Below are 21,328 nucleotides of genomic sequence, written 5' to 3'. Positions count from 1 at the left end.
CGGATTCTATGTTCCAGGTAAAAAAAAAACAAATAAATTAACCCCCCCTACTCCAACTTGGAGTGCTTTCCCTTTCTTGTTTTATTTCTTTTTCAGCTAATTTTAAATTTTCCACCCAAAAAGTGCGATAATGTATTTTTGAAAATTAGAAAATTCTATGTCCTGGAAAAAAAATCCCCTCCGCCAATGTAGTTTGCTTGGTGAAGCCGTCGTTTATGCTACAGCGTGCATGCGCGAAGCTGCAAAATGGTAGAAAGTAGTTCGTGGGTTCGGGGGTAAATACCATGCAAACGGTAAATTTGCCCCAAGTTTGACTATCAGATTCGATGTCAGCGACCTCAATTACCTATAAAAAAACAAATTAGAGTGGTCGGTGTTCTGTAGTAGCGGATCTGGATATTTACCAAAATATATATATAAATATTGTTTATGAAAAATAAGTACACTGTTATAAAGTTCATTCTTCTCTTAATAATCGCTGAAAATTTCGTATTGATTTGATAATTACCTGATTTTTGGTAGATTTTTAAAAAGACGGTCCGTCAAAAAGTACTTACCTGCCCCCCCCCCCCAGTTTTGGCGGTGCCGGTGCCTAGATAAAAGCATCAACGCAACATCATCAATCCTAAAGTCTCGCACTTAACGATGTTTTCTTTTCCACAACCGTTCTTTTTCAACACTCTTGTTCTCTCTCTAATGTCGCAGGTGCCCCAAAAGGGGGACCAACCGAAATGGTCACCCTTTTTCAAACGTCGTTAAAAACCGCCATAATCGTTCTAACTCGACAGACTTTATTTACACTACTTTTATTTTTAAGTAAAAAAAAAACACTTTAAACTTATCTAGGTAGGTAGAAGAGTAACACTTATTCGTTGTGTATTTTTTTCCCACCTCACTGTTTGTTTGTTTGTTTGTTTGTTTTTTGTTTTTTTGTTTTTTTGTTGTTGATATTCTGGAAAACCACCTGCAGTTGCTTTAAATGTTAGAATGTGACCTCAGTTCTACGTATCTGGTTGTTAGGATAAGAAAGGTTCTCTAGCAGTGACACCACTTGAAACGATGTTGTTTATCGTAAACTTCAGTGTGATAAGTTGCTTCTCGGCTTTCATCTTCTAAATGGCCGCTCGTTTCTATAATATGTTCGAACCCGACTTGTCACTGCGTTCACTTTTGAATTAAGGGGTTTAATTTCTGTCAATTGTACGTTTTTCTTTTCTTTGCGAGAGAAATTTCATCAGGTTTTCTTTGGCGTGTAGAATTGTGGCGGCTGAATCGCAAAACGATTCCGACGAACGCTAAAAATAAAATGGTTCTAATTGTGTACGTTCTTTCTCCGCTTCTAGACGAGAGCGACTGCAATAGCATTGATGTGCAATATTTGCATAATATTACGCATGTAAATAAATTAATTGTGTTCATTTTATGAATCGTTGAACGTTGAGAGAAGAAAAGCGCCTCTGGTCTTACAAGATCAACAGAAATTTTATTTATTTATTATCCTCATCATAATACTTGTTGTTTCATGACGTTTCGGCCAATTTTTTTCTCCAGCCTTCATCAGATTGTTAACCGCGACAGGATAGAAATGCTGAATCTTCAATTGTATCTTCTGACCAGAGGATTAGTTGGCCAAAACATGGTGAGACGACAACAACTATGGAAGGCAGTAAGTATTGAAAATACAGTTAAGAGACTCAGCATTACTATCCCGTCGTGGTTAACAACCTGACAAAGGCCGAAAGTTGGCCGAAACGTCGTGAAACAACAACTATGAAGATGAGGATAACATTCCGCAAATAAATAAATAAAATATACAAATTACTCATCTCAAAGAATTCCAATAATTAAATAATATATCAGCATAAATGTACGTCTATGTATGTATGCGGGGGGGGGGGCTAAGCTGTTCATTCTACTGTTTGTTTTAACATGTTCTAGCGCGAAATGGGATTTTTATTTTCTTTGTGTAAGTTTCCAACAATCAATTCGCCCGTTCACTTGGTTTAAAGAGTGTATTTGTTTCTACCCTTGATATTCGAATATGAATTTACAGCTTTTACATGACCATTTAATCTGTAAGTTGTTAAATAAGTGTTTTGAATGACGTTTCCAATTCGTTAACACCTGGTTGTAATCGTTGGTCTCTTTAAGGATCATGTGAATTTATCTAAAAAAAGTATTTAAAAAAACAACAAAACTATTACCCTCTTAGGGATCATGTGATAAGTGGTGATGCCTACGTAAGAAAAAAAGAAAAAAAGAAAACACGAAAGCAAATAACAAATAAGTCCAATCCAGACATACCGCCATCTGAAATGAATTATCGAAAACAAAAGAGAAATTAATTCTGAAAGCAAAAATGATGACGTCATATTTCTATTGTTTCATAACGTTCGAATCCGCTAATGCGTAAGAGGAAAAAAGAAAACAGAGACAACCGCTAAGTCGGTTAGTGAAGAAAGTGTTGCCTTAGCTGTCCATAGGAACCACGGTTAACCGTTCGTAACATTTCGTTAGACCTCGGTAATTTACGGTAACTAGGAAGATCGGACATATTTGTTATCGTTAAGTATCATATTTTCTTTTCTTTTCTTTTTTTTTTAGTTTTCAGGGGGCACAAGGTCTGTGAGTTCATCAGAGCATATTCCATTAAAGTACTTGCAGAACAGGAACACAGATGCAACATCGCGCAGTAATGGAGCAGAGATTGGAGTTTGGCTGATAGTGCAGGCAGGACCTATTTTGGGTCAGAGTCTATCCAGTTAACATTTTTATCGTTTGTTAGTTTTTAACTTTGAGGTAGTAGCTTTGTTTTTTAGCTCCTTACATCAAGTGGCTTCGTACATTGTCTGAGGCGATTTCCATAAAGAAAAAGAAAACATTAAGAAAACGAAAGACAAACGCATTCAGAATATTTCAGAAGTCACCCAATTTATTGTAGATGTGTTTGTGTCTGGTGAGTGTCAAGACAGGAGATAGCCATTTTGCTGAGTCGGTCGTATCTGTATGTATCTGGCTTGAATTAAAAAAAAAAAAGAAAAAGGGTCACTAGTGTTGGAAGGAAAAACACCAGCATCGGCATTTTTGTATTACACGAACGGCGCCATTGTTTGGGGGCAATTAATCCAATTTCTTCTTAGTCAACTAAATTAAAAACAAGATTTTTTTTCCCGAACACAAAAATATTTGGAAACCAAAACATTTATTGTATAAAAATGTATCAATATAAAAACATTTATTGAAAAGTCTGCGTAATAAAATATAATTTTAATAAAACAATTTTTGAATGAAAGCAACATTGGATTTTTCCCCGAAACATTTTTTTTTTTTAATTTGGAGTCTTTTTCTGAACAATTAAATAATTTAAATGAAACATTTTTCGAATTAAAGTAACATTGGATTTTTTTTTTTTTTTTTTTTTCTGAATTAAAGCAAAATTGTCACTAAAATATAGTTTTAATTTTCTGTGGCACCTGTTGAAGAGTCAACACAGTTATATATATTATAGTTTTAATTTTTAAATTAACAAACAATTTGAAGGGAATGAAATGAATGAACTTGGTCGACGGATTGACCCTTTTGAATCAGGTTAAAACTTTACAGATCAAGAAGCGCCACCTGGCGACAGTTTAAGCACACAAAAAATGGCACCGTCCGTGTAAAGCAGAAGTGTCCCAGCATATTCTCTACAATAATATATTTAACTGGAACAAGACTACAGGAATGTAAAGATGTGAGTTGAAGGTAATATAATTTGAGTTGACCCTTGTCGCCATGATGAGTAAGACGAAGAGAGATAGAAAATGACAGTCTGTCTATGCTAAAATATAGCGAGATTCATTCATGATTCTGACGCATGCTTCATTTGGATTCGCTTTTCTCTATGCTCCTTCACAAGCAAGTAAGTTTTCACAAGAACGTGTTAAGTATTTTCAACCAATTAAAATCATTTCAACCCCTCACTTCAGTCCAAAAATAACAAGACTATATCAAAGTAATAAGCCAGAGAATCAGCCACAGAAGTCTCGATTTGAACTGCTTTTTATTTGTCAAAGAAAATAACTGGGCTAAAATCAACAGGTTACGAGTGTGTGCACATGTCAGTGGTGTGCTAATTGTATCAGTACACTGATCGAACTACAACTCAACATAACATAACTTCGGGCCAAGACCACAGTGTAGGATCTGTTCTGATGCTTTAGTTAAGTAATTGGTCCTTGGTCAATGTAGGGGAAACCCTTCATACTGAGACAATTACTATTTATGTGGATACTGCCAAAGTGCCCCCTTTTGGGGGAGCTGGTTTCCCCCCACATTAAAAAACAACCTTGTGGGGAAGCAAATAAATACCTTACTGTTCTGATGCTACACTTCGCCTCTTCTGTCTTTGGTCAGTTGAGGAGAAATCCTTCATGACCGAGACAATTTTTTATTTTTGTTCCTATCCAGAGTGCCTCTTTTTGGGGGAACTGGATTTTCCCCACATTAAAAACCGACCTTGTGTCTAACTCTGCCCTCGTGGGGAGGCAAGTAAACAGGAACATAACATATAAACGAAATAGATCTGTCACGGAACTGCTACAAACGTTCAGAAAAATAACAGGTCGGTGTTTTACTATGATGAATCCGAAAATAGAATTAGTATAACGAAAACAAATTATTTTGAATTTCAGACCATCGCATGGACACGGAATTCAACTACATCGATCGAAATACCGGATTAATAACCCCATTGAACCCAGAAACGCAGCCATACTTTGGTATTTTATGAACTTTTTTTTTCATGTCTATTTTTTTTTTCTTTTTCTTTTTTTCACCCCAAACAAGGCATACTGCCACTTCGACGTAAGGGACTACTATTTGGGACTATAACTCAAGGACACTATGTAGGGAGTTAGGCAGCAAGATGTCTGTTCACATTACACTCAAATTTCTGCATGGTAGTACAATCAGAGAAGCAGGAAACAGGGGGGGGGGGATTCCAAAGCCCAGTAGTCTCAGAGAAGAAACTATTCAAGTAGAAGGCTTTCCGGCATCTAGGGATCTCTACAATGAAGGGGTGGGATTTTGCTGCTTGTCAGGTTAGTCGAGAGTACTTACATTAAGGGTGTGCAAGTGCTATGAGTTCATCAGAGCACATTCCTTTAAAATACTTGTAAAACAGGCGCAGGAATGTAATATTGTAACGATGAGACATTGTTGATAGTATGGGGGCTCCTAAGAGGGAAAGACTAGGGGTTGGTGCACCAGCCTAAATGTGGCACTAAAACAGAATTAATTAACGTTTGTTTCCATGAGAAAACCTATTTAACTGTTCGTTTATCAATTCGTGTTGAGATTAAACATCAATGCTTGAAGGAAGACCAAACTGGTAGCACTTAATGCTACTAAGACTAAGCTTCTTTCCTTTAACAACTACAAAATAAACTCTTCTCAACCACCGACTGTCATGACAAATAACACCCTACCTGAGAGCTCGTCTATCAAACTCGCCGGATTAACATTCACAGGAAACACGAATCGGAAGAAATACATTAAGGGCGTTGCCAAGAAGGTAATCCCTTCCTTGTTTCCTGCTTTCCTGACTGTACTAACCCGCAGAAATTCAAATGTAATGTGAATAGACATCTCTCTGCTCAACTCCCCACAGTCCCTTGTTAGACACAATCCAAAATAGTAACCCCCCCTTACGTCCAAATGGCAATATGCTTTGTTTGAGATGAAAAAGAAAAAACTGTTATAATGGCAACTAAATAACATTTAATATAAAACTATATAAGGAAAAAAAGAAAAAAAGAAATAATACAAATTCTTGGTAACTTTTACTGAGTCCAGGGTAACTATGATCTAGAAGTGGCACTGAAATTATGTTGGTTGGTTGTTTTTGTTTTACGGCATATCAACCCTTTTCAAGTTATTCAATGCCGAAATCCAGTGATTTTGAAGAAACTTTTTAATAGAATATTTTTTTTTTCAAGTCGGTTTCTATTCAACCCATAATTTGGACCCTAACAGATACTACCATCCCAGGTGAGGATGCATCTGGGAGCAATGGCAATTAAGGTGTATCTCCACACTCCCCAAAGCCCGCAAGCTGGGGCCTCACCACCAGATATAGTTTAAGGTCATATCCAGGACCCTTAAATTTGTCTCTGTGTGTGAGTGTGTCTGGGTATATGTGTCTGTGTGAGTTTTTTCCCTATGGTTTCCGAAACAGTCGGGCCGATTTTTTTTAAATTTCACACAAATGTATTTTATGTGTCTGGGAGTGTTCTTAGATAAGTTTTGTATCGGAATGCCTACGATTAAGTATCGAAAAGGAAGTCTAATTTTGACGCAAATTAACACCCTTATATAGCCTAACATCACAACTGCATGTGAGAAGTTTTATCACCGCACAAGAAGAACGGCCCAGCGTATAAAATCAACAGTAGATTTTTACTTACTTCTTACTAAGGGCGCTTTCGAAATGAATGTTTCTGTTTAGAGCACAGTTGAACCATGGTACTGACTTTTGTATTTTAAACTTTAATTCAAGCCATTATATAAAAAATAATTTCATAAAATCAACAGAAGATTCTCTACAGTGCAATGAAGATTACAATGTATTCTGGATTAAGTCACTGTGGGGAGGCATGTGAAGCTGACTTCCAGTACACCATGATGAACCTCTGACGAGAGCAAGCAATCAGTTGATTTCAGTGAAAAATGGATGACTTCACGAATTTCAATAACAATAGAAGTATTGGAAATTGTAGAACATTTGTTGATTCCCAATCGATCCAGTCAACCATGGATCTCCCTGCTAGTATAATTCTATATATGTCAACTCCTCCAGTTATATATTAAATAGTAGTGTAGACTAGACGCTCAAGCCTTGCTGAGTTAGTCTTGAAGAAAGAAATATCTAAAATGACACCACTCTTCTTTGCTTATCTTGATATTGTTTTCAGACATCTTATAATCTAAATGTCACTCGTCTGTACTCTGCTAGCCCTTTGTCTGTGACGCATCCTGTTTATCATCACCAGTTAATTTCATCCAACGAATATTTTTCAATCAAATAAACACTAGCTGATGTACTCACTGATATCCAAAATCAAACCTTGGCAAGAATGAATGACCGTTTAGGTAGGTTTTATGCGTGAACACACAAAACCTAATAAAAGATTAATTTACAACACAAAAGCGCTGAATGATTAATCAACATCTCTTTTTAGAACAAAACAACGAAAGGGTTTATTTTGGAAAAAGGACTGTGTCTGAGGTAAAAAAAAAAAAAAAAAAAAAAAAGAAAGAAAGAAAAAGAAGGAAAAATTCCTGAATGTTCTCGTGTTGGGAGGCAGAAACTTGGAGTGTACCCAGGTTTTCAGTAGGGGTCTTTAGTGAAGCAGTTGTAGCTTGGAGGGGTTCTGTGGACAAAGAGTGAGAGGAGAGGGGTCTGTCTTCTTTGGTGGTCTGAGCTCCTCTATTGGCTGCTGGTTAGTTCCTGACAGGGGTAATTAGTTCCTTAAGGGACATATAGGATAAATGCGCCCTATTAGCTAACTGCATGGCCGAATCAGTCAGCATGGGGCCATTAATCCACAAGAGAAAATAGTATGTTATGGTGACTGCTAGGTCCGATTCCCAAAATGTAAAAACATTTTCACATCTACCTTTAATTAAAAATTCACCTGAATTCAAGAAATCAACGAATTTAATGAAATTTTCAGTATTTGTTAATTACTGAACACAGAATTTAATGAACCCATTATTTGTTTTTTCAAATATTAGTAAAAATTTATTATTTTGTGTAAACAAAGAACACCTTTACTAATGTTATATTTTTAAGTATTAAAAAATTGCATGAATTTATTTTTGCTGTTTTTATGAAAATAAAGCATCTTAGATGTTATCAATTTAAAAAATAAATTAAATATTTCTTATATACTACAAAAAGAGCCACTAAAATCCATGTCAATGAAATCAATATAATTCGAAGGAAAATTAATTTCTCAAACTATCGATATTATCATTGAATTAAGCATTGTTTATTCAATATTTTCACTAAAATATATAATTAGAAATATGATCTTTAAAAAAAGAGCAAAAAATAAATTAACGATATAGGTTTCAGGCTTGGGAATAGTGGTACACAGGTAGCCTTTATTTATTCCCGGGCAACGCCAGGTGTACCTGCTAGCATATTACTTGGATTTATTTGTTTTTTGTTGTTGTTTTTTATGGTGCGGTGGGGGGGGGTGCTTACAAATGCTCTTATGATGCGTCTCTCTTAGTTTCTTTTGGCGCTTTGAAGCCATCAAACTTACACACTGTTCCAGTAGATATCTCACTGTTGATGCAGTTCTCTACCTGTATAAGAGCCAAGTATGTCCAATGATGGAGTACTGTTGCCATATCTGGGCAGGAACTGCTGAAAAGACCTTATTTTGCCTTGACAGAGTTCAAAATAGACTTTGTAGCTTAGTGGGTGATGCCCCTTTTCTCTTTCCTGCAACCTCTTTCCCAAAGAAGAGACCTTGCAAGCCTGTTTCTGCTTTATCCTTATTTTCATGGCAAATGCTCGTCTGAGCTTCAATCTATGCCCGCCCCCCCCCTCGCCAAACATTCACCAAAAACACTTGTCTATCCGAAACTACTATCAATAATTTCGCCTAGCCTAATGTAGAGTCCATAAACAAAGCTTCTTTCTTAGAACTGCACACCTGCGGAACTGTCTTCCATTTTTCTGCTTTCCAGCTCACTACAATATGGTCATCTTCAAGTCCAATGTAAACAAGTTCTTGATGAGCTGTCCCCTTAAGTAATCCAATTTACCAAATTTCCACTACTAACGATTACTACGATATTGTCCCATTGACTACTGTACATTCATTAACACTTATCCTCGAGTCGCTTCCGGCCCTTGATAAGTGGTGACTCTTCTGAAAAAAAAAAGAAGACATATTATGGGGTTTAGAATAACGTGGGGTCAGCACTTGTGCTGGACATGCATACACACCGTTTATTTTATTTATAATTTGAAAATAGAAATTAAAACAAAAAAGAATAATATAAACATATGTGGTTTAGGGCTGGGCGTAAAAGAGTAGGAGTATTTCAAGGTGCTCATTCATTACCGAGCAATGCTGGATTGTTTGGAGCTGTCTGTTATTCCACTTATAATATACGCAGCACTTTCTCTTTTTGTTTGTATGTCTATGCGTGTTTTAAATATTTTTCAAGAGAGAGAATTACATGAAAACTTATGACGTCAAATGGCTCTGGTGCCTATTACTTTTAACTTATTCATAAAATAATATTGTAAGGTTTGCGTTCACGCTTAACATTCATAAAAAGAAAATAGTTTTACATTTAATTTATTCATACAAATAATATTGTGGGGTCCATGCTCATGCTTGACATTTATAAAAAGGGAATACGGTTTACTTTTAATGGATTCATATCAATAATATTGTTTCGTCTGCCTGGGCCCACATATATATATATATATATATATATATATATATATATATATATATATATATATATATATATATATATATATATATATTAGGTTGGTGCAAAAATAATATGGATTTTTGACGTTCAACTACATGTCGACGAACGATATTATTTTTGCACCAACATAATATATATATATATATATATATATATATATATATATATATATATATATTAAGTTTAGTTCAATTCTGAAAATCAAAATATAGACACCTATATTCGAGTTAAGAATTTATTGTTTCACAAAGGAAAATATAGAAAGGGGTTATGTTAATTTCCTTAATCCATGGATTTTCAATAATGGCTCATATCATCAGAGGAAATGAAATGCGGTTAGTAAAATGTTCACCTGTGAATAGACACGTATTTTGCTTTTCAGCACATATATTGAAAAAGTTTTTTGGTTGGTGAATAATAATTATATGAAAATATTTATAGGAAAAGAAGTTTCATACAACCTGGGCAATCCATTATCGGAAGGAGTATGATATCTTCTGTGGTATTATTGCCAGGTAAATTCTTAACTCGAATATGTGTGTCTATATTTTGATTTTCAGAATTTAACTTTAACCACTAAACTTATATATTGCTCTATTCTTAAATATTGAGCTTCTCCTTTTTGGCTAGGATCACCCTGAAAGTATTACCTCAAGTAATATCTATCAGGATATTTCACCTGATTTTTAATCTGTGTCTTATCTCGCTTATATATATATATATATATATATATATAAAGGGAGTCACCTGGAGGCCACTCGAGGATGAAGGTTAATGAATGTAAGGTGGTAGTGTAGTAATCGTTCATGGTGTAAGTTGGGTAGAATTTTTTTTCTTACATGGGGGTCACCGCTTACCAAGGCCAAGAGGCTACTAGAGGATACGGGTTTATAGGTATATATTAGTCATTGTGATTTTAGCGTAGTAAACATTAGTGGGAATTTTGTAACTTGGATTACTTAGGGGGACGGTTCAATAAGAACTTGTTCACGTTGGACTTGAAGACAATCAGATTGTAGTCAGCTGGAAAGCAGGCAAACGGAATAGAGTTCCACAGGCGAGCAGTTCTAAGAAAGAAACCCTGTTTATTGAATCTATGTTTAGGTGTAGGCACGGATAAAGAGTGTGGGTAATTGTTGAAAGTGGTTCTGGCAAGACAAGTGTTTTTCGTGAAAGTCTGGCGAGGAGGGACCAGAGATCAAAGTTCAGATGAACATCTGCCATGAAAATAACGATAAAGCAGGGACAGGCTCGCTACGTCTCTTCTGTAGGAAAGGGGTTGCAGAGAAGAGAAAAGGGCATCCCCCACTAAGCTACAAAGTCTATTTTGAACTCTGTCAAGACAGGATAAGCTGCTTCTAGCAGCTCCTGCCCAGATGTGGCAACAGTACTCCATCGTTGGCCGAACCTGGCTTTTATATAGGTAGAGAATTGCATCAGGAGTGAGATATCTACTGGAGCGGTAGAAGGATCCCACCATCTTTCCAGCGACTTTGGCAATTGATTTGATAGTGTTCCATTTCAGATCGGGAGTAAATGTCAAGCCCAGAAGCTTGTCAAAACATGGAGCCTCCCCAAGACGAGTGCCATTCATTTCGATTGATGGCAGCTGGGCAGCAGAGTATTGATGATGTAAGGATAGAAGCTTGGTTTTAGATGCATTAAAAGTAACCAGCCACTCCTTTCCCCCATTGTACTACGTGCTCAAGATTAGAGGAGAGAGAGTCAGAGAGAACTTGGTCGTTTACGGTCGTCGAGTGCTACTATAGATGGTAGTGTCGTCAGCATAAATGTCTACGAATGATCTAAGGATGTGGTCTGGAAGATCATTGATGTAGATCAGGAAGAGAGTCGGACCCAGGATGGACCCCTGAGAGACTCCAGTATTAATACTGAGAGCCTCTGATTTCTGTCCATCAACCATTACTCTTAAGAACCTATCAAAGAGAAATGATTTAATGATTGAGAAAACATTTCCAGCTATACCATGACTGGAGATCTTGTGAAGTAGGCCTTTATGCCATACCTTATCAAAGGCCTTTGATATGTCAAGAGCAATTGCCCTAGAGAGGAAGCCTCCATCGAGGGATTCGCCAATCCTATGAGATAACTGTAAGCACGTCTGCTGTAGATCTAGCAGAACAGAAACCATATTGCATATCACTAAGAAAATTATTTTTGCTGAGATGGTTGACTACTTCCTTGTTTAGCACAGATTCCAGCATCTTACTCATGATGCATAGGAGACTTATTGGTCTGTACTGAGAGGGAGATGAGTGATCACCTGAGTTTTTAAATACAGGGCATACTCATGAGATTTTACAAGCTGTTGGGAAGCATTTCTCCTTAAGACAATGCTTAAATAACTTGGTAAGTATGGGCGCTAGTTCCAGTTGAAGCCTTTTGAGCTTTATGACTGGAATGGCGTCAGGACCAGTTGCTTTACTGGAATCAAAGTTTTTGATTAACTTGGCAACATCACATACAGATATTTGTATGTCACTTAGCATGTTTTCTGATATGCAAGGAAATACTGGGGGTTGGCGGCCTTGGTCGTAAAGGGTAGAATTAGCTGCAAAGTTCTGATGCTGACGATATTAACTCAGGTCCATTGATGATAGTTGGGATAGAGCTCACACTTCTGTTGAGGATTCTGTTTGCTATTTGCCAGAACTGATGGGAACCAAGCCGCTGCTCAGCTACCTTGAACTTGACGGGCTGAGCATACAACTCTCTTGCGTTCTTTATTACTTTTTTACAGTGGTTGCTGGGAGTCCTGAAGGCGGCTTTAGTCTCAGTACATCTATTACGTTGGAAGCAATGGAAAAAGTGATCTGTGTGCACAATGGCAGCAGCACATTCTGTGGAGAACCACGGCTGGCTGTTAGGTTTTTGCTGGAACTTTTTTGAGGGTATGAAACTGTCTATGCCTACAGTTAACCATTCCGTCAGGTCTGATACTATAGACGACACATCCTTTTTAAACATGGCACGTAGAGGTAGGTCTGATATAAATGTACGGAAGCTATCCCAGTCAGCCATAGAATATCGATACACTGTACGATGGAGAGGTATGTCTGAGGACCTATTACATTTTGTTTCTATCTTGACCAATACAACAGAGTGGTCAGAAGATCCCAGTGGGGACTGAACGGAAGATGAGCACAACTCAGGGCAAGTTGTGAGAAAGAGGTCTAGGAGACTTGCATACTGACCGTCAGTGTCAGGAACGTGGGTGGGTTCTTGGATAATCTGAGTGAGATCATAAGCAATGGAGCAATCATGGCAGAACCTCCCCTTGTCATTGGTCTTGTTAAAGTGGGTTAACCGTTCCACGTTGTGAACATTGAAGTCCCCATAGACGTGGATGTTAGCTGAGGGGTACTCAGATAGGAGATGGTCAATTTTCTCAGTTATGTTATTTAAGATAGTAATTCCATTGTTGTGGGGTCGATAGAGTGCAAATATAAACGCACTAGTGTGAGCAAGTGCAACCCAGAAGCACATGTAAGGTAAATTAGAATCTTCTCTAGAGATGTCCCTACCACATGGAAAGTCGTCTTTAATGTAGGCACATACTCCATGCCCATGGCGATTTTGGGGGTCAGATTTAGAGGTTAAGTTAGAGTATCCTTTAATTACGAACTCATCTAGGGAAAAAGTGGGTCTAATGCCAGTTTCACTTAGAAATAATAGGTCTGGTTTGGTCTCCTGTAATAGAGTTTAAACCTCTGGAAGGTAGGAACGTAAACCTCTGATGTTGAAGAAGGAGACATGGTAGTGGGGGTCTGCGTTGGAAGTTGGAGATTTGGGTTTGATCGAATATTTTTTCTGAGTACCTTTCATGATTGAGATTTTGGATTCGTGGATTAGGTCGACAGATTTGCTTAGAGCAGAGCAGAGAGGAAAGGTAGAATTGAATTATTTAAGAGGATGGTGCAACAAGAACTTGTTTGCATTAAACTTGAAGGTTACCATGTTGCAATCGGTCGAGAAGCAGACCAGTGGAACAGTGTTCCACAGGTAGGCAGTTCTAGGAAAAAAGCTATGTTTGTGGAATCTGCATTTAGATTTAGGCACAGATAGAGAGTGGGGGAAATCTTTTATAGTGATTGTAACTAGTCGAGTGTTTTTGTGAAAGTTTGGCAAAGAGGGATCATAGATCGGAGCTCAGACGAGCACTTGCTATGAAAATAATGATAGAGAAAAGACAGGCTCGCAAGTCTCTTCTGTGGAAAAGAGGCTGCAGGAAAGAAAAAAGTGTATCACCTATTAGGTTTTGAAGCTGCTTTTTAACTGTATTAAGGCAGAATAGGGAATGCTGGGCAGCTACTGTCCAGATGTGGCAACACTACTCCATTTTAGGACATACTCGTCTCTTATACAGATAGAGGATTGCATCGGCAGTGAGATACTTATTGGAAAGGTACAATAATCCAACCATTTTTCCAGAGATATTGGCAACAGATTTGATATATGTGTTTCATTTCAGATCAGGAATTAAGGTAGCTCTAGAAGCTATATAAAAGGGCAAATGTATGCTTGTATGTCCAACTATAAAGAAATAGAAGTTATGTTACTTTTTTGGTCTGGACAATGCCGAGTACACCTGCTAGTCTCAAATAAAAAGCAAACTCCTTGGCATATCATTCACAAACAATATGAACTGGAACATCCTGTACCTCTACAAGGCCACCATTCGCCCATACATGGAGTATTGTTGCCACATCTGGGCAGGTGCATCTACCACTAGCCTCTCCCTCTTGGATAGGGTCAAAAAAAGAGTTGTCAATCTCATCGGTCCCACTTTGTCAACTAAGCTCCAACCTCTGTACCATTGCCACAATGTTGCATCTCTGTGCCTGTTTTACAAATATTTTAATGGAATGTGTTCTGATGAACTCGTTGCACTTGTGCCCTCTCGATGTACATATCTCCGGCAAACTCGCTTAGCAACAAAATCTCACCCCTTCACTGTTGACGTCCCTAAATGCCAGAAAGTTTTCAACTCTAACAGCTTCTTCCCTCGAACAGCTAGACTTTGGAATTTCCTTCCTGCTACCTGCTTCCCTGACTGTACTGATATGCAGAAGTTTAAATATAATGTAAACCAATATCTTTGTTAACCTTTCCTAGGCATGGTCCCAAATAGTAGTCCCTTACATCCAAATAGCGATATGCTTTGTTAGGGGTGAACGTGAGTAAAAAAAAAAAAAAAAACAAGAAAAGAAAAAAAAAACTATTTGTTTACACTAAAAACGTAGAATAACCCTTGTCTGTGTGAGAACAAGTAATGAGAAAATTAGAATCGTACTTACATTTTTGAGACAAGGTTAAAATTAAGGCTAGTCAATCGAAAGGGGGGGGTGACTTTTGGAAAATCTCGGCGAAAAAATTGCCTCGTCCTTGTAGAAAATTGCCCAGTTAAGGGTGAAAGAATTAATGTGTTTAGCCAATTTTTCGATATTTGTCGTCTGAAGCGTCATGCTTTAAAACGATACCAATCTTTTGAAAATCCGTCGATTCTGTCGAAATTTTTAGGCAGACATACATACATACATACATACATACATACATACATACATACATACATACATTTAAACAGACAGGTGAGACTTATACATACATACATACATACATACATACATACATACATACATTTAAACAGACAGGTGAGACTTATACGTACATACATACATACATACATACATACATACATACATACATTTAAACAGACAGGTGAGACTTATACATACATACATACATACATACATACATACATACATACATACACACACACATACATACATACATACATACATACATTTAAACAGACAGGTGAGACTTATATTATAGATCACCATCATCACTAGCTAAGTTGTACTTAAATAAATAAAGCGAATATGTTTTATATTTAAAGATCTTTTCATTGATGTAAGAGTTGTGAAAATTTTAATTTGAATTTGTAAGCTTAAGAATCCAATACAACGCAGAATTATCTTTTTTAAGTAGATATTTATTTATCTAAATATAACTAAGTCTCCACCATATGACACTATCTTTAGGAATAAAAAAAAAAAATTCTGTGTTTAATCGGCTTCTTAAACGGACGCATTTGAATTAAAATTCATACAACGCTTACATAAAGGAAATATTCTAATTATTTCACGAGAGCTACCTCAACTCTCTTGATGGAAGATTTGCAGAAAGCCATCAAACTAGCAGGGTGATCCAGGTTAGGCGAGAACAAGCGATGAGAAATTTAGAATCGTACTTACATTTTTGAGACAAGAATTTTTTTTATGTCAAGAAGGCCCCAAATTTATTTTTTGGTTCTTGTTCAGAATTCAACTGAATTAAAAATATTTATGATGTACATACCCATTATGGAATGAAAGTATCATTTTCCAAAAAGCACATAAATTGATCAAGTCGTATTTTATATATATACTTTCACTACACCAATGAAGACTGAAGGATCGGCCGAAAATTATGTACTTGTAAAAAAAGTTTTTTTAAATTTTTTTCATAATATTATTTTGAATTCCTGCACGTCACCAATTGAAAACGAATAAAGAAAAGTTATAGGCTTTTATACTTTTCGTATTCTTTTTTTATACATTTCCATTCATATATATATATATATATATATATATATATATATATATATATATATATATAAGAACAAGTAGTTAATAAAACATGTTTAAAAACATGTTAAAAACACACACACACACACACATATATATATATATATAGAAAGAGAGAGAGGGGGGGAAGAGAGAGAGAATAATTTTTTTCACGATTTTTAGCGATTTTTATACTAATCGTAGCTATTACAAGACTGATTTTAATCTCGGTAGTTCTAATTGAATTGTCTTCCTTTATTTATTAAAGATGACGGAACGAGATACACGACTCGCACTCTCTCATAAAATTTGATTTTCGTAGTAAAAAGAAAACCCACTTAATCAATTCACATGGTTTTTGGAGTATGATATTTTCATTCCATAATGGGTACGTAGACCATAAATATTTTTTCTGTATTTTTGTTTTTAAATTTATTAGGTTGAATTGTAGACAGGAGCCCATTTTTCCCCCCTCACTCTTAATTTTATTTTCAGGTGAGAACATGAAGACACCTAAATATTCCCCGCACAATGAACGGGTTACAAAGTTTCCTTGGGACATCAAAAGGAAAAACAAAGCATCGTTATTGAGTAAGTAGAGACAGATTGCTACGGATATTCTTAACACATAATAATTTGTATTTCATTTTTTTTTTTTACTTTTGTCCATCATAAACAAGGCATAGTGCCACTGGAGCATAAGGGGTTACCATGACAATATTGTCAGATTGAAAAGGGTTGATATGAAACCTGGTTTTACTAAAAGACAAAAGAACTTGCAATTTAATTAGAAAATCTGCAATGAAGGAGAACGATTGTTTTTCTCATCGTGTGAATAGGAAATTTTCATGAAAAACAGATTAGCTGGCTATATACCTGACACGGGTCTGCCTAAAAGTTTCGACAAAGGCGACAGATTTTCATGATATCCGTATCATTTTGAAGCTCGACTCTTCGGATGACAAATATCGAAAAATTTGGCTAAAAACATTAATTTCTTCACCCTCAACTGGGCACTTTTCTATGAGGAGGGATTGCAATTTTCGCCAATATTTTCGAATGTCATCCCCTCTTTTCAATTGACTAGCCTTAACTTAAACCTACGTTACTTCCGGTTGGGCGATGGGCGCAGCAGCAAAGGCGTTACCTTTTTTCTTTCACGTTCTTTTTCTCCTTCGCGGTATGGGTTCGAGCCTGCCAGCCTGCCTGCCTACTACCACTTTTTTTCTTTTGCTCAACTACACACACCTCCAAACACCCGGTCAACGCCGGGTACGCAAGCCAGTTCTCAATATAGAATAAAGTGTAAAAAGCTTTAACGACTTCACGTCACCAAGACGCAGAATCCAGACTTAGGTATAAGGATCCAAAAAACACTTAGACAAGTAAAAAGTGCATTTAAAAGTTTTTTTCTTCTTTTTCTACACAAACACATTGTAACATTTACTCAGAATAATTATTTTTTATACAAAAAGAACAACCATCGAATTATTATTATAATTATTATTATAATTATTATTATAATTATTATTATAATGCTTAAAAGGTACCTCTGTTTCTCAATAGTACAACTCTGATGACCAATGCCGGACAATTGAATTCTTTATCTTTGACAATGTAAGGAAAGTGGTAATTTACCACACCTGAACCTTTCAACATCTGCAGTCTTCAAGAAAACAATAACCATTTTGTGAACAGGTACCAAGTGACCAAGTAGAACCAAGGAACGTTAAAATTGGGGACGTCATGAGGAGGAAAAGGGGTACAACATTACACTTTAATTTTTGCATGTGGGTAAAGTCAAGGAAGACAAGTGTTTGAAAGAAAGAAGTTATTTCAGTTATAATGGGTTCGAACAGCACCATCCATAACGGGTATCTCTATCCTCATCGAACCGCACCCAACATGACAGGTGCTTTTTTGATCATACGTTGTTCCATCACGTTGGCCTATTGATCGTCTTTGTGTTTCCATGGTGGGGCGCTTCGTGTCTCGACCAAATCGTCTCCTATTCTGTGTAGTCTCCAGATTTATTAACCCCTCTGCTGGTCTGGTCAACTTGCTGCAAAATGAAAAGTTCTCAGCACAAACAAACAGAACAAACAACAGAACAAACAACAGAACAAACAACAACAAATTATTTATTAATTTGATCAGTTCACAGCGGTTACTGTCTAAATTGAGGTAACTGAGCAGTGAACGATGTATGACCAGACAAGTAAAGTCACAGATTTCCCATTAACACAGGCTAGTTAACATCATAACCTCAGGCCCTGATGCCCCCACCCCAGATCGAGGAGCGTCTGGTCAGCCCAGCTGTTCAGGTCGCTGGCTATCACTCAAATCTTTTAGAATTCTTTTTTCTGGCCCAATGGATAAAGTAAAATGAAGAAAGAGAACAATTATGAAGTTAACGGTTTTGATTTTTCTTGGGTTTAATTTGATTGAAGATAAAAATGTCGCTCAGGAAGCACTTTGAAAACATTTTGAATTTATTATTTATCAAGAAAAATGTGTTTTGAATTTGGCAAAAACAATTGTATGGATAATCATGTTTTTTAAATAGTAAATTCTGAACATTTCTAAAATTAGTATTTATTTTTAGGTCTATTAACATTTTTAGCTCAATTGGGCTATTAACCGAATTTTTGACTTTGACTTTGACTTTGAACATATAGATGTTTGAGGTCCAGGTTTGGACCTGTTCATCGTTCCAAGGGAAATATTTCCCAGACAACTTTGTGGCATGCGTGGCACAGAAACCCAGGAATTTGCACTTCCATTTAGGAGGATGGACAATATAAACTCGACAGCAATCGGCAATGGGCGTCAAGCCTGCTTTTGAATGTGTTTACCGTTTGTGCTCGTACAACTGCATCTGGGAGATTATTCCATGTGTTGACAAACATCTATGAGAAGGTCCCTTTGCGGACATCTAGCCTACAGTGTTTTTTTTTTTGTGTGTGTGAATTTAAATAATAATAATTTAAATAATATATGTGTGTGTGTGTGTGTGTGTGTGTGTGTGTGTGTGTGTGTGTGTGTGATTAGTGGGAGACAACCCCAGTAGACTGTTCGATTATTAAGAAAATTAAAAAATAAAAGTGAAATTAAGTGAAATTTAAATTTAAAAGATTAGAAAAACATTTGTACCCTCGGTTTCAAATCCGAACAAAGGTGATCTATAAATGGTCTCCTTTACCGGACTTTCTTCAGCCTTTGTTTATGTTTACCCCCCCCCCCCCCGATGGCTTTTTTCCAGAGACGTAAACATAAACAGACGCTAAAGAGAGCCCAGTAAAGAAGACCAATTATAGGCCACTTTTGTTTCGATTTGAAACCGTTGGTACAAATGTTTTTCTAATCTTTTAAATTTCACTTAATTCTCGTGACAATTATTGACGCTGGTTTGGAGGTAACATCCTAGCAAATGGAGTCAAAGGTGACTTTGTGGCTGTAATTGTCACTTCCTGCACTGATGATTGCAGAAACATGAAACATTAGTGTCTGTAGGTATAAAAATAATTATTAACATTTATAATTATAAACTCTTTAAGATTATTAAAATTGAAACCTGTCAGGGGAAAAAAAATAAAAGAAAGGCAATCTACTAGCATTGTGCAATGTTCACGAGTTCTGCTCGTTTGAACATTCTTGACTGCTTTACTGTTGTGCCCGCATTTGGCATTGATAGGTGTTAAATTTTCCTTAATTCTTGGCCAGGAGGCAACGTCCTATCAAATGGTCAACAGTGACTTTGTAGCAGGGTTCAAATCTCCTGACCAGTAGTAATTATCACTTCTTGCACTGATGATTGCGAAAGCATGAAACACTAGTGTCTGTAGGTATACAAATAATTATTTATATTTATAATAAAATGTGGGGGGGGCGCATGTGTGTGTATGCAATAAAACTAAAAAAAGTTATGACGTCGTGGGAGGAGGAAAAGTAAGATAAACTGAGGTAGACATGAAAAGACAAAAGGAAGAGTGTATAAAAACGAATTATTATTATCAGGAAAAAAAAATATATAATTAATTGAAAGTGGATGACATTAGAAAGGATACATGACTGGTGCTACCAGATCAGGCTGTCTGAAGATATTGGCTTCCTGAGACGAAATGCATCTAACATTGATGCTTTTTGTTTTTCTACTTCCTTTTGCAAAACTTAATTATGTTCTGTAAAACCAAAAACCGAAACAACAACCCACCTTTTCCTCCTTTTTCTTCTTTCCATTTTCCTTTTCTCTTTCTATCTTCCTCACTTCCTGACTGGTTTCCTAATTTAAAATGTACCAAGCATTAATATTGTAACCCCTTTTCTCTCTCCAATTGCAAAACCCATTCATGTTCTGAAGGGTAGGGAACAAAAACGATAAATCCACTGTAAACAACCTAACCAAACACTACAGACTAGTGATTGAAGATACAAAAAAAAATTGAAGAATAAAAACCTTCAACAAAATAAATGGATGCAACATGAATACTATTTCCAAAATAACTGGATTCGCCATTAAATAATCCCAAAAGGGTCGATATGCCATAAAACAAAACAACCAAACCAAACTCTACAAATAAATATGTGAAGATATAAAGAACTTGAAGCATAAAAACTATTTCCAAAATAACTTGATTCGGCATTAAATAACCCGAAAAGGGTTGATATGCCGGAAAACAAAACAACCAAATCAAATCAAAGGATAAATGATAACTATCAAGAACTTTGTAGATAGACTAGACTACCAATGAACTGTTGGAATGTCTTGTTTTTACAAAGGAGTTACCTCTTATCAAGGTCCAGGGGCCACTTGAGGATAAAGGTTAATGAGTGTAGGGTAGTCATTGGGACAGTATCGTAGTAATCGTTAGTAGTAGAAATTTGGTAAATTGTATTACTTAAGGGGATGGCTCATTAAGAACTTGTTTACATTGAACTTGAAGATGACCATATTGTAGTCAGTTGGAAAGCAGGCAAACGGAACAGAGTTTCACAGGCGAACAGTTCTAAGAAAGAAGCTTTGTTCATAGAATCCACGTTTAGGTTTAGGCACAGATAAAGAGTGTTGGAAATTATTGATAGTGGTTTCAACTAGACAAGTGTTTTTTTTATGAAAGTTTGGCAAGAGGGGACCGTAGATTGGTGTTAAGATGAACACTTGCCATGAAAATAATGATAGTGTAGAGACAGGTTAG

At 36.4% G+C, this 21,328-nt stretch overlaps 1 protein-coding gene across 13 annotated transcripts in view; it reads left to right on the top strand.

Moving 5' to 3' along the window:
• The first annotated feature begins 2,387 nt into the window (after positions 1–2,387).
• LOC145285948 (uncharacterized) overlaps positions 2,388–21,328 on the top strand; it is a 90,897-nt gene continuing 71,956 nt past the window's right edge. For 2 of the 13 annotated variants that reach the window (XM_080134470.1, XM_080134463.1), the window contains exons 1-3: positions 4,674–4,760; positions 16,402–16,521; positions 16,629–16,724. In XM_080134470.1, the coding sequence (XP_079990596.1) occupies positions 16,518–16,521; positions 16,629–16,724 (100 nt within the window). In that variant the 5' untranslated portion in view covers positions 4,674–4,760; positions 16,402–16,517. Of the gene's footprint in view, positions 2,565–3,465; positions 3,902–4,673; positions 4,761–12,334; positions 12,417–16,401; positions 16,522–16,628; positions 16,725–21,328 lie in introns of those variants that run through there. The other 11 variants (XM_080134460.1, XM_080134459.1, XM_080134464.1 and 8 more) reach the window with 11 other exon arrangements.

The sequence above is a fragment of the Euprymna scolopes genome, chromosome 10 (genome assembly GCF_053919585.1).
Source record: "Euprymna scolopes isolate OS-2025 chromosome 10, ASM5391958v1, whole genome shotgun sequence".
NCBI lineage: Eukaryota > Metazoa > Mollusca > Cephalopoda > Sepiida > Sepiolidae > Euprymna > Euprymna scolopes.
The sequence above is the reverse complement of the archived record's forward strand: the minus strand, read 5'-3'. Positions and strand labels throughout refer to the sequence as shown.